This window comes from Hyaena hyaena, unplaced genomic scaffold, assembly GCF_003009895.1.
Source record: "Hyaena hyaena isolate Hyena2069 unplaced genomic scaffold, ASM300989v1 scaffold_82, whole genome shotgun sequence".
Taxonomy (NCBI): domain Eukaryota; kingdom Metazoa; phylum Chordata; class Mammalia; order Carnivora; family Hyaenidae; genus Hyaena; species Hyaena hyaena.
This window is the reverse complement of record NW_024080713.1, coordinates 3717826-3730840: the sequence shown is the minus strand read 5'-3', so window position 1 is coordinate 3730840 and position 13015 is coordinate 3717826. Positions and strand designations below refer to the sequence as shown.

The 13015-nt window shown below is 40.5% G+C and overlaps 1 protein-coding gene across 1 annotated transcript in view; it reads right to left on the bottom strand.

Moving 5' to 3' along the window:
• Positions 1-13015, bottom strand: part of MGAM (maltase-glucoamylase) — a 94346-nt gene that overhangs the window by 59755 nt on the left and 21576 nt on the right. The window contains 6 exon segments of the mRNA XM_039234021.1: positions 472-584; positions 2917-3016; positions 4778-4949; positions 5520-5671; positions 6223-6332; positions 7690-7810. Of these exon segments, the coding sequence (XP_039089952.1) occupies positions 472-584; positions 2917-3016; positions 4778-4949; positions 5520-5671; positions 6223-6332; positions 7690-7810 (768 nt within the window).

The following is a 13015-nucleotide window of genomic DNA, read 5'->3' as shown; positions in this document are numbered from 1 at the left end:
TTTTATTTTGAGAGAAAATGCAAGTGCATGAGCAAAGGAGGGGCAGTGAGAGAGGGAGGGAGAGAATCCCAAGCAGTCTTCACACCCAGTGCAGAGCCCAATGCCTGGCTGGATCTCACCACCTTGAGATCCTGACCTGAGCCAAGATCAAGAGTCAGGTGCTTAACCGACTGAGCCACCCAGGTGCCCCACAAATACTCTATTTTAAACAAAACTTTGTAAGCATTGATTTGGGGGCACAAGACATATTCCATTTCCCAAGATACCATTTCCTCAGTGTTAGAATGTTAGTCTATTTTCCTAGCCCCTATGATAAATCATCGAGGGCAGGGTCAATTTTAAGTTGCAGATTTATAGCAGTGACTTATAATAGCAGATCCTTTATGACTCGCACCTGCCTATTAAATTGACTTTTCTTTGTGCTATTTCGGATTTATTTCTTCAGTCATAACCATGATGTCGTAAGCTCACCTCTAGATATTCTTGAACAACTTGCTCTGGAGTGTTTCCCAAGAACACATAGAAGTCGAGGATGCCTCCGATGGTGCGGTAAGTGACAGCTGGGGTGGGCTGGAGGGCTACCTCTTGCAAGATTAAAAGCAAAATATTCAAATATTAGAATTTACTGTAGAGTATTAATACAAAGTTTTAGACTGCAGGATCCTCAATTATCTGAAGAGTAATAAGGTGAATCTAATGCCTCAAGTTTTGTATACAACAGAGCACATTCTGCTGATTGGGTCCACCCTTGCAGCACAGGAGAGGCAAAGCATTTGTTCTGAGACAGATCTCAGGAACTGGTGACTGGCATGTCTTCACTCCTTAGGTCAGGACCCAGGCTTTCCATGAAAAAGCAATCAGTTTCTTGAAGGGGTCCAGATAAGAAACTAGAAACTGTGTGTCCACAGCACGGAAGTTATTTCAAGCTGAAAACATTTGAGTTTCCGAAGGCCCTTATCAACCATCAAAGCTGGGCTTCCAGAACTCGATTGTCATAAATTCCCACCCCTGGAGCAACTCTAATCTTCCCTGAGACAAAACATCAGCACCACACCCAAGCAGACATCGTCACAACAATATTCTATCTCCCCACTGAGGGCTCATTTATCTTTCCAAAAAGTCCTTTGTTTTTCAGAAGTTCCCTTTCTTCCCTTCCCATTTACGTATCAGGGTGGAATATAAGCCCCAAATTCTAAACACCCCTCTGAGTTACTTTTGGCTGAGCATTCTTCTGTATTCCCGTGTTGTACATGTAAATACTACACTGATGAGGGCACAAGGAAAAGTCTTTCTTCTCTGACATTCCACCCCACACCCTATCATCACTGCAGGAATGGAACCCAATGAGACACATTGAGCCTCAGTTAATCTCACATCAAGCAAAAGCTAAGTTAAAAACAAGTCAGAGATTATAAATTCAAAATTCCTCTAAGCCCCAGTCACAGTTCTTATAGGTGAAGTCTCCCCATAGCCTTGGTTTGCATTTAGGAATAAGAGAATAAAAGAATAACAAAATTCAAGATCTACTGAAATGTACTCTTTGGTCACAAGAACAACTCACATGGAATATCTAGGATCCTGGGACCCCTCCCTTTAAGCCTCACTTGACTTGTTTTCTCGTTCCTTCCAACACTCTGAAATAATTGTACAATCCCTGCACTAACTCAGTCTATTCTTAGACTATTAGATATCTTAGAATCATCCCAGGTCACCTAGAGTAGTCTCAAACAATCGGTAGTGAAGGATCAGTGCTTTATTTTTTTAATTTGCAATTATTTGGAACCTGATGCTTTTGTAAAATAATTTGAAAAAATACTAGAAAAGGGTTCATGTGTGCCCTTGGATACTATAGCGATGTTTCCTTTATTTCTAGACTCATCCTAGTTTGTGAACTATTTGTGAGCCATGCTTTGAGCAGCTCTTATCCAGTCCATTGATTCTCAGCTGAGAAGAGGGTAGGGATCAATATCTCATGCCCACCATCAACCCTGAGAAATTCTAATATACCTCCTCTTCCCATGTAGTGATTGATTCATTACCCATGAGATCCACTGTTATTGGTATAAGCAGAAAGAATCATTGGTCCAGTCTAAACTTTTAAAGATGGGGAAGATAGCTATTTTTTGGAATCCTATGATGTCACAAATGTTTGTTCTTTTTTTTTTTTTAATGTTTTTTTTTTTTCTTATTTATTTCTAGGAGAGAGAGAGAGACAGCGTGAGCAGGGGAGGGTCAGAGAGAGAGGGAGTCAGAGAGTCTGAAACAGGCTCCAGACTCTGAGCTGGCAGTCAGCACAGAGCCCGACGTGGGGCTTGAACCCGCGAACCGCGAGATCATGACCTAAGCAAAAGTCGGATGCTTAACCGACTAAGCCACCCAGGCGCCCCGCAAATGTTTGTTCTTAAACAAACTGATCTTACTGTCGATGACCTTGCCACTGCACTTTACCTTGCTATCTTTGGATTATCTGAATGAAATATTAACTTCTCAGTTGTAGCTCCCTGGTTAAGCCCTGCCTGCAATTGTCATCATTAGGCCCAGGGCAATTGACTATTTCCTACCAGAGTTTATATCAACCACTCTACTGGATGAAAGTCTAAAGAAGGAAAAAGAACAAACTGGGAGAAACTGCCTCTGAGTAGATTATAGGATGATAAGCTTAGTTGTTTTAATTCTACAACAGAAAAATATTCCAAAAGAGGCAACCAGATTCAGGAAAATCAGAATGTAGAAGACAAAGCCTTATTCATGGCTCCCACACAACAACCGGTAATGAGGTAGGGACAAGAGACAATCAGAGAACATGCCAGCCCCTGAGCTATGGTTCAGCCATTCCTAAAGAGCTCCATTCCTTTTATCATAGGGCTGAAAATTGCTTTTATCCACGTCTTCATGAATATTCCCTTAGTTTCTTACCCATGGCATTGCTGTTCATCAGAAACACTCCAAAGGACAATCCACTAGCATCTTCAAGACACAGGAAAAATGTCTGTGTACCATACAAGTTAGTCCCATCCTGCAGAAAGAAAATAAAAAATAAAAAAAATTACCATCTAATAATCTAAACAAATGGCCAGAAATGACTTAAGAAATCAGTGTTAATCATGTGAGTAATTGAAGGGGACCTCATTGTCAAAGAAGACACACATAAATCTTTAAAATGTCAAGTCTACATTTAGTTGGCATTGACCAAGTGAATTAGAGTTCTCTTATTGAATGAGCCAGTTATGACCATTTATCTAGTAGAAATGTGAGAGCCTGTGATATCTGTTAAAATGTGGGAGAACAAGAATTTTTAAGCTGTAGTTCAAAAAATCTCTTCTCTCAAAGAGGCTTAATCTAACCCCATGTGCAAAAGCTCCATCAAGCCTTATTGTGAATCAAGCATCTTTCTACTGTGCAACTGGATGGAGCTCTACTCAAGATAGCGGTCTTCTAGTCTTTAGAACAGTAGACTTTAGAGCTTAAGCTGATTTTCTAAGACTTCAGACTTCAGAACAGTGGTTCTCAACCTGGGCTGCATCCTAGCCCAGTTAAAACAGAATTCCTGGGGGTGGAGCAGGTGCTGATAGTTTCTTATATTTCTCCAAGTGATTCCAATGTGTAGTCATGCTTGAAATCACTGCTCTAGAAAAGCAGTTCTCAAAATTTGGTGTGCATAGAAATTACATATGGGGGCACCTGGGTGGCTCAGTCAGTTAAGCATTCGACTTCGGCTCAGGTCATGATCCCACAGTTTCTGAATTTGAGCCTCGCATTCAGGCTGAGAGCTCAGAACCTGGATCCTGCTTCAGATTCTATGTCTCCCACTCTCTCTGCCCCTCCCCTGCTTGGGCTCTCTCTCTCTCTCTCTCTCTCTCAAAAATAAATAAAAATTAAAATTTTTTAAAAGAAAACAAATTACATATGAATCGTATTTAAATGCAGATTCTTTTTTTTTTTTTTTTTAGAGAGAGAGAGTGCACATGCAGCAGCAGGAGAGGGGCAGAAGGAGAGAGGGGGAGAGAAAATCCAAAGCAGGCTCCACATGGGGCTCAATCCCATAACTCTGGGATCATGACCTGAACTTAAAAGTCAGATGCTCAACCAACTGAGCCACCCAGGTGCCCCTAAATGCAGATTCTAATTCAATAGATGGAAGAGGGAGCTTAGAGCCCACATTTCTCACATGATGATGCCCATTTGAGTAGCATGGATCTGAGGCTCTTTATCAGATAACCATCACCAGTCATTCACAGGTGAGCTGCTTTGACTTATCACCTTTTCTGTCTTTCTGATAGGCATATGGTAGAATAAGGGGCATGGGCTTTCCATTAGACAGGCCACGGATGAGATCCTATCTCTGTTACTTTAAACTTTTTTTTTAACATTGGGATATTTCTTAGCCTCAGTTTCTCACCTGTTAAATGGAGTAAATTATACTTATTTTTTTAAGAGTCCTTTTGGTAAAGAGAGATACTATATAACAAGAATCACTTAATCATTCCAATGATCTTTATCCACACTGTTCTGGAGCCTCTGGATGTATAAATTCCTTTAATTCCTATCACAACCCTATGAGGGAAGTATATTCCCCCCATTTTATAGATGAGGAACTAAGGACACAGAGAGGTAACTTGTCCAGAACCACATAACTGGTCAGTGGCAGAGGCAAAATTCAAACCTCAACAGTCTCCCCCCTAGAATCTCACTCAACTACTATTCTCTACTGCTCGGAGTGACTGTCAAGAATGAGGCTATGACCTGCAGTGCATAGTGGCCCATCCTGAGCGCTTACCCCATTGGGGGTTGTGTCCCTGGCAAACAGGGACCAGGTCTTCCAGTTCATATCATGCCGGTACTGTTGGTGCACCTGTTCCCCCAGACCATACACGTTAGCACTGGGCAGTCGGGTGGAGAACTGCAGGAACTGATTGGCAAACAGGAGTGGTCCAATGCTTGAGTCCAACCTAGACGCCAATGCAAAATGCAGGGACAGAGGGGCAAGTGGAGTGGACAGAACACGACCTCTTAGAAAAGTGTCCTTTACATTTGGATGACTCAATATCCCCTATTTAACTGGTTCCATTTGCCCTTCTGTGATGCTTTCCCATAGATGCCAAGAGATCAGAACTTCTTTTTCCCTTGGACACTCTACTGCATGACCAAAATACTATCCTTACATTATAAGAGATGTTCTGTAAATAGTTACTGGCAGACGTGTGGTTAGATGGATGGAGGAAAGGGGAAAATAAAGAGGAAAAAATGATCACACAGTAGGAAAAATGGGAAAAAAAAGGACACAGCCCAGTGCCTGGTGTATAATAAATACTTAGCAATAACAACAACAATAAGAAAAGGAGCAGGAAGAGGAAGAGGAGAAGGGGGAGGAAAGAGGAAGGTAGACAAAAGTACACATTTGGAGAGAGTCTGTACACCAACAGTGGGCTCACAACCTTCAGAAATATGAAATGCATGCACCCTTCCTCCCTCCCCTGTGTCCTTCCTACTCTGATCCCCAGAAGGTTTTCCAAACTTACAGAACACGATTATTGCTTCTTCGGATCACTCTGATGCTAAATGGCTGTTTGGAGACATCAACTTCATAGGCCAAAGGAGAAGCAGCGTTTCCTTTGAAGGGTTGCACATGTTCATGGGGCACTTCGTATCTGTCCTTGCTCTGGTCGGTTAACTGCCCAGAGACATGAAGGGAAAGAAAGTCAAAATGGAAACCTCTCAGTAATTCCAGGATAGAAACCTCCCTACCAATAGCAATGCTCCCCAATGCCTATGCTCATGGTACTGAACTCGGGCACTGATCCAGATGGCATTATGTCTGAGGTAGATGCACCCAATATATTACCAAATTCAAATGGTTAGCACTTGGGCACAAGTTAGTCTTTTGGTAGAAATATACCTTGTAAGTCTCCAGAGAAGGACTATCTCCAGAGTTTTCACAGCTGTGAAAATTCTTTGCCTTTTCCCTCCTGACTACATTTCAGGTATCAAGGACACATGAATGAAAGCCAAGTTTAACCAGTTGACTCTATAAAATACATTCAGGAGACGATCACACTGAAGGAAGACAGTAGATGCCTTCAACATGTAGGTACTAGGTAAGAATAATGTCAGAAGAGAAAAATACCTCCGTTAGCAACATTGTCTATATTGTAGTAACTGCAACCATCAGGTAGACAACAAGAACATTTCAAAAAGATGTTTAAAGAAGAAAGAAACCACAACCTTAAAGTGGAAACGGTTGGCTGTCTGGTATTCTGCTGTGAGAAGGACATTGTTGACATCATTTCCAAATAAAGATGGAGAAGGCAACCTTTCCAACTGGGCTTTGAATCCTAGTTTGCAGAGGGGGAAAGGTTTACACAGCTGGCAGTGTAAACTAGCAAACAATAGCCAATAAAAATTAAGCTTTATGTCAAATGGATTGTCAGCCTTTTTTTTTTTTCTCAAAACAGAAGAGATAGATATATACCTATCTTACACACATACTACCTTGGGCCAGATCGGGAAGCTAGGTGCTGTCACTTCCCCCAAAAACCATGCCTCTCTTACAAAATCTGCTGGCAATCTCTCCCCCACCAAAGGCCTAATTCTCATTCAATCAGTTCATCAGCCATTCTGTGTTAACCACATACCCTTCACACACTTAGCCCTCAATTTATATATGTATATATATATATATATATATATATATTTATATATATATATATGCCAAGTTTAACCAGTTGACTCTATAAAATATATTCAGGAGGTGATCACACTGAAGGAAGACAGTAGATGCCTTCTATATATAGGAGAATATATATATATATATATTCTGTTCATTCCCAGGTCATATATAAACTGATACCATCTCCCAGGTTCTGTGATAAGAGAGGTGAGAATTGAGACCTTATTAGAAAAGGCCATCAGGCCAAGAGCCTTGGAAAGGCAGCGTGCCCCTTCCTATATGCTAAGAGCCTCCCCAAAGTAGTCACCCTCTGTTAACCTCCAGAATGTTCATTATTATCCTCTGCATTTTAGTATGGGAGAAAGAAGAGGAGATGTTTAGTTCATAAACACTGACATTGGCTAGCTAACTTTAATAAAATGTGTATGAAATTGGAATTGTTTCCCTATCAGCAAAATCACATTATGTTAGAGTTGTAAGTAGTCTCAGAGGTTACTAACTTCAAACTCCTCTCTTTAAAAATTAGAAACTTGGGGGCTCCTGGGTGGTTTAGTCAGTTAAGCGTCTGACTCTTGGTTTTGGCTTAGGTCATGATCCCATGCTTCATGGGTCCGAGCCCCATGGTGATCTGTATGCTGGCAGTGTGGAGCCTGCTTGGAATTTTCTCTCCCTCCCTCTGCCCCTTCCCACTCGTGCTGTTTCTGTCTCTCTCAAAACAAACAAACAAACAAACTTTAAAAGTTAGGAACTTGGGGACCAAAGAGTTCCCAATGTTTGAACAAGGTTACCAAGGGACATAAAGGTAGAGCCAGGTATAGACCATGCCTCCTAACTCCCAAAATTGGATTCTTCCCTGATGCTGAAAGATCATTGCCCTTGCTTTAGAGCAGCGCCCACCTTCTGTCACCTGCAGTCGTGTGGCCATGCAGGGTGATACTCTGCATGCCGCTAAGGCTTTCTTCTGCTACAAGCAGAGCCAACCTCCAGAGGATCTGGAGCTCCCGCCTCATTGTCTGGCTTACCTGCGTTTGTTTTCACAAGGTCACCCTCCATTTGATAGCCATGGCTTTTAGAATAGTAGCACCAAGGCACATGTATGGTCCCCTGAGGTCTCCAGCAGCACCCACGCTGGTCGCATGTGGCCTGAAATAAAAGATTAGTCAAGTAATTTGTAGAACATTATCACTTATAAATAAAATTTGAGCTTGTGGTATCATTAATCTCATTTTACAACGGTATTTAGAGAAATGTGCTATATCTCAGTCAATGCACACCTTGTACTCAAGACTAACTTTTCTGGCCAATGTTCTTTCCTGCTATTGTGATTATATAATAACATAAGGACCACAATGCAGTCCCATATCTTCCATCACAATAAAACTGATACATTTATTTAAATATCCTAAACTACAATACAGGTGTATCACCAGTAACCCAAAATTACAAATGAAGCTTTATTTATAATGGTTTTGGTTTTTTAGAAAAAGGATCTTGCTTTATTCAGAAGTTTTGAAATCAAATCAGTTTTTCTTTGACTTTTAAATATATCTATTATATGTGTGTTATGTATATGTGATAGATAGATAGATAGATAGATAATCTCTCAACTTCCCCCAAGGTAGAAAGTAATTGTTCCTTGAAACCCAAGTACAGTCTTATTTTTAGTTAAGAAAGGTACCTGCCTTAGACCACAATTAAAGACAGAATCCAGTGGACAAGGTGCCTGGGTGGCTCAGTCAGTTGAATGTCCAACTTTGGCTCAGGTCATGATCTTGCAGTCAGTGAGTTCGAGCCCCACATTGGGCTCTGTGCTCACAGCTCAGAGCCTGGATCCTGCTTTGGATTCTGTCTCCCTTTCTCTCTGTCCCTCCCCAGCTTATGCTCTGTTCTCCCTGTCTCTCAAAAAAAATGAATTAAAAAAAGTTAAAAAAAAAAAAAGAATTCAGTGGAAACTAAAATGAATGCAATCCCTTTCTCACATCAACCAATTTATTTGAGAGAAGCAACCAGGTTGACTATAAAAAAGTACAAAGAAATCTCTTCCTCCTGAGTGTGAACTAGATCTACTGATTTGTAACTAACAGAATAATGCAAAAACAATGGGGTATTGCTGTTAATATTAGATGACAGAAAGAACAGCCCTCGCTTTGGGAAGGTGAGACATACTGAAGATAGAATCACATGGCAGGGACCTGAAGGAGGTCTCTGGCCAGTGACTCTCATCCAGCAATGCTGGAGGGTCTCAATCCTGCCAACAATCACATGAATGAGCCTGGATAGTATCATGTCACAGTCCCAGTAGACACCTTGATTGCAGTCTTCTAAACGACTCTGAGCCAAAAGCACCCAGCTATATCACAGCCAGATTTGTGACCATAAAAAAAAATGTGAGAAAAGAATGTTTTTGTGTTAAGCCATTAAATTTCGGGATAATGTCATGATGCCATTAATAACTAATACACCCCCACTACATAGATTTTACAAATTAGGAACCTGAGGCAGATAGAGGTTCACAGAGGTGAGGTGACCCGCCAAAGGTTGTTTAGTTAGCTATTGAGAAGGCAAGACCAAAACTTAGTTCTCTGTATCTGATGCCTTTTTTCTAACTTTGGGTTGAGTTTCTGTAAAGCATTTTGCCAGGAGGACATGCTTTGCAAATGATAAGATAAAAAGCAATTGCTTACAGATATGAACAGTTAGATCTAATCACATACTTATTTTTTTTAAGCTTATTTATTTGTTTTTGAGAGACAGAAAGAGCGTGGCGGGGAGGCATAGACAGGGAGACAGGATCTGAAGCAGGCTCTGCGCTTACCACAAAGAGCCCAACTCGGGGCTTGAACCCACGAACTGAGAGATCATGACCTGAACAGAAGTCAGATGCTTAACCAACTGAGGCACCCAGGTGCCCCCATGCTTATTTTTATGTGGATACCAATTTAAGGAAGGGAAAACTGTCCATCTGCAGATGATATGCTGTGGAATTGGGTTTCACAGCAAACCCAACTTCATTCAGCAGTTTTTGCTTTTTCTTTTCCATGTCCACTCAGATGAAGCCTCAGTGCATCAGGAAAAGAGAAAGGTGTTGAAAAGGGTGCTAAACAGAATGAGTTTTGCATGCTTCCCAGCACTTAATAATGTTTTCATTGAACTGGAAAGGGTAAAGATCAAAGAATGGCTGCAGCAGCCAGAAAAGTGAATCATCTCTGGTGGCCAACTTGAAAGCGGCAGTTCCTGCAGTGGAAGCTAGCAGTCATGGGAAGTGGAAAGAGAAGCCTGGTGCACATGAATAAGAGAGTACAAAGCGTGTGAAACCTAGGAAAATAGTTGTAGACAGAAGCTATGAAAAATGATGACATGAATAGAACTGAAGAACCATGACACAAATGTCCCTTTGAGTTGGATGTGAAAATTTTAAGTTTAAGAATAAGTTTAAGAGGTGCTACTGAAATAATATAACATGCATAACTTCCAATACAGTATTGAAAACTCATGGGGGAAAAATCTCCATGCAAAAAATAAGGAAAGAAAACATGTAGATGGGGATGGAATGGGGAACGGGTAGGGAGCAGGACATAAAGACACAGAACAAATGCAAAACACCTTAGAAAAAACTGTTAAGTCAATTATCATGTTTTAAAAACTTAATTTAAAAGACAAAGATATATTACATTTACAGAAATAAATTCAGCTATAACTGCTTAGAAATCAATTCAGCTGAAATGCCATGCCTAAGATTTAAGCTCACAAAAGTATGTAAAAGAGGAAGATATGCTATGTGAGTAGGATGCTAACCGAAGGATCGTGTCACCATAGCATTACCTGACAAATAGGCCTCAAGTAAAATTGCACTAGTAAGGATACAGGGTCACTACATAATGACAAAAGGCTCAATGCTCCAGGAAATTATGACATGACAGACTTGACATGCACTGAAGAAAAAATGCTCACCTGTTTACAGAAAAGTTTTAAAGAATCTTACAAGGCAAAACTGAAGAATATGGTACAAAATGGAATATTTTTAAAGAGCCTCCTCAGTAATTAGTGGACAAAGTACATAAAAATGTAAAGATGTTTCCGCTTATTTTACTTTTTACATGATGGATAGGTACAGGCTCCCACACCAACACAAAGAGAAGTGAAGTAGGCTCAGAAGTGGTGAGAAACCAGCTGCTGATGACAGTGTTTAAGACCTGATCAAACTCTGCTCTACCCAAGTCCTCATGGAGGCCTCCCCAACACTGATGTTTCTTAACAATTATAAGAGTAATGGAGTGACTGGGTGGCTCCATCAGTTAAGCGTCCAACTTTGGCTCAGGTCATGATCTCACAGTTTGAGAGCTTGAGCCCCACCTCAGGCTCTCTGCTGTCAGCACAGAACTTGCACTTCAGATCCTCTGTCCCCACCACCTCACACTCCACTCCCCTCCCCCAGAAATAATTAAACATAGGACAGACTTGGTGTCTCCTCCTGCACCAGTTGAGGGCTTGCAGTTTAGGTAGACATTACATAGTATCAAAGTGGCATCTGAAGAAGGTGACCACCAGGAACACCAACCTCCAGAAATAAGGCTACCTCAAAAAAGCAAGCCAAAGTACACATGGTGGAGAGTCCCAAATACCACTACGAGTAGGGAAATAAAATAACCAAAGTCTCAACATGAGAGACCAAGAGACACCATTCAAAGAATACTTCCTGAATGGACAGGCCCTGGACAGTCGCAGGTGCAGAGTGCATAACAAGCTTTTAAAAATAACAAGAGACAGAAAACTAACCAAAATGATGAAACAGAAGAACTCTCCTCTAAAGAAATTCCAGGAAGAAACGACAGCTAAAGAACTGCTCAAAATAGATATAAGCAACACGACTGAACAAGAATTTAGAACAATAGTCATAAAATTAATCGCTGTTCTTGTAAAAGGCATGGAAGACATGAGAGAAACTATTGCTACAAAGACTATGGAGCTTAAAAATAGTTGTGATGAATTTAAAAATGCTATAAATGAGATGCATAATAAAATGGAGGCATCCAATGCACAGATTGAAGAGGCAGAAAGGAGAATAGGTGAATTAGAAGACACAATTATAGAAAAAGAGGAAGCTGAGAAAAAGAGAGATAAACTGATCCAGGAACACGAAAGGAGAGTTTGAGACCTCAGTGATACAATCAAATGGAATAATATCCGTATCATAGAAATTCCAGAAGAGAAAGTGAGAGGGAAAGGCACTGAAGGAGTCCTTGAACAAATTATAGCAGAGAACTTCCCCAATCTGGGGAAGGAAACAGACATTGAAATCCAAGAGGCACAGAGAACTCCCCTCAGACGTAACTTGAATGGAACTTCTGCATGACATATCATAGTGAAACTGGCAAAATGTAAGGACAAAGAGAGAATTCTGAAAGCAGCTAGGGATAAAAAGGCCCTAACATACAAAGGGGAACCTATCAAAGTGGTTATAGATCTATCTACTGAAACTTGGCAGGTCATAAACGAATGGCAGGAAATCTTCAATGTGATGAACAGAAAAAATATGCAGCCAAGAATCCTCCATCCAGCAAGCCTGTCATTCAGAATAGAAGGACAGATAAAAGTCTTTCTAATTAAACAAAAATTGAAAGAATTCATCACCACTAAACTAGCCCTACAAGAAATCCTGAGGGGGACTCTATGAAGGAAATGTTGCAAGGAATGCAAGGTACCAGAGGCACCACCAAAACCATGAATCATAAAAAGAACACAATGACTCTAAACCCATATTTTTCAATAATAACACTGAATGTAAATGGACTAAATGCTCCAATCAAAAGACATAGGTAGCAGAATGGATAAAAAAAAACAAACCCAAATCCATCTATTTGCTATCTACAAGAAACGCATTTTAGACCTGAGGACACCTTAAGACTGAAAGTAAAGGGATGGAGAAATATCTATCATGCTACTGGAAGTCAAAAGAAAGCTGGAGTAGCTATATTTATGTCAGACAAACTGGACATTAAAGTATAGGCAGTAACAAAGGATGAAGAAGGGCATTATATAATAATTACAGGGTCTATCCATCAGGAAGAGCTAATAATTATAAATGTCTATGTACCGAATATGGAAGCACATAAATACATAAAACAGTTAATCACAAATAGAAACAATCTTATGGATAAGAATGTGCTAATAGCAGGGGACTTTAATATTCCATGTACAGCAATGGATAGATCAACTAGACAGAAAATCACTAAAGAAACAATGAACTTGAATGACACATTGGACCAGATGGATCTGACAGATATATTTAGAACTCTACATTTTGAGGCCATGGAATTCACTTTCTTCTCAAGTGTGCAGAGCACATTC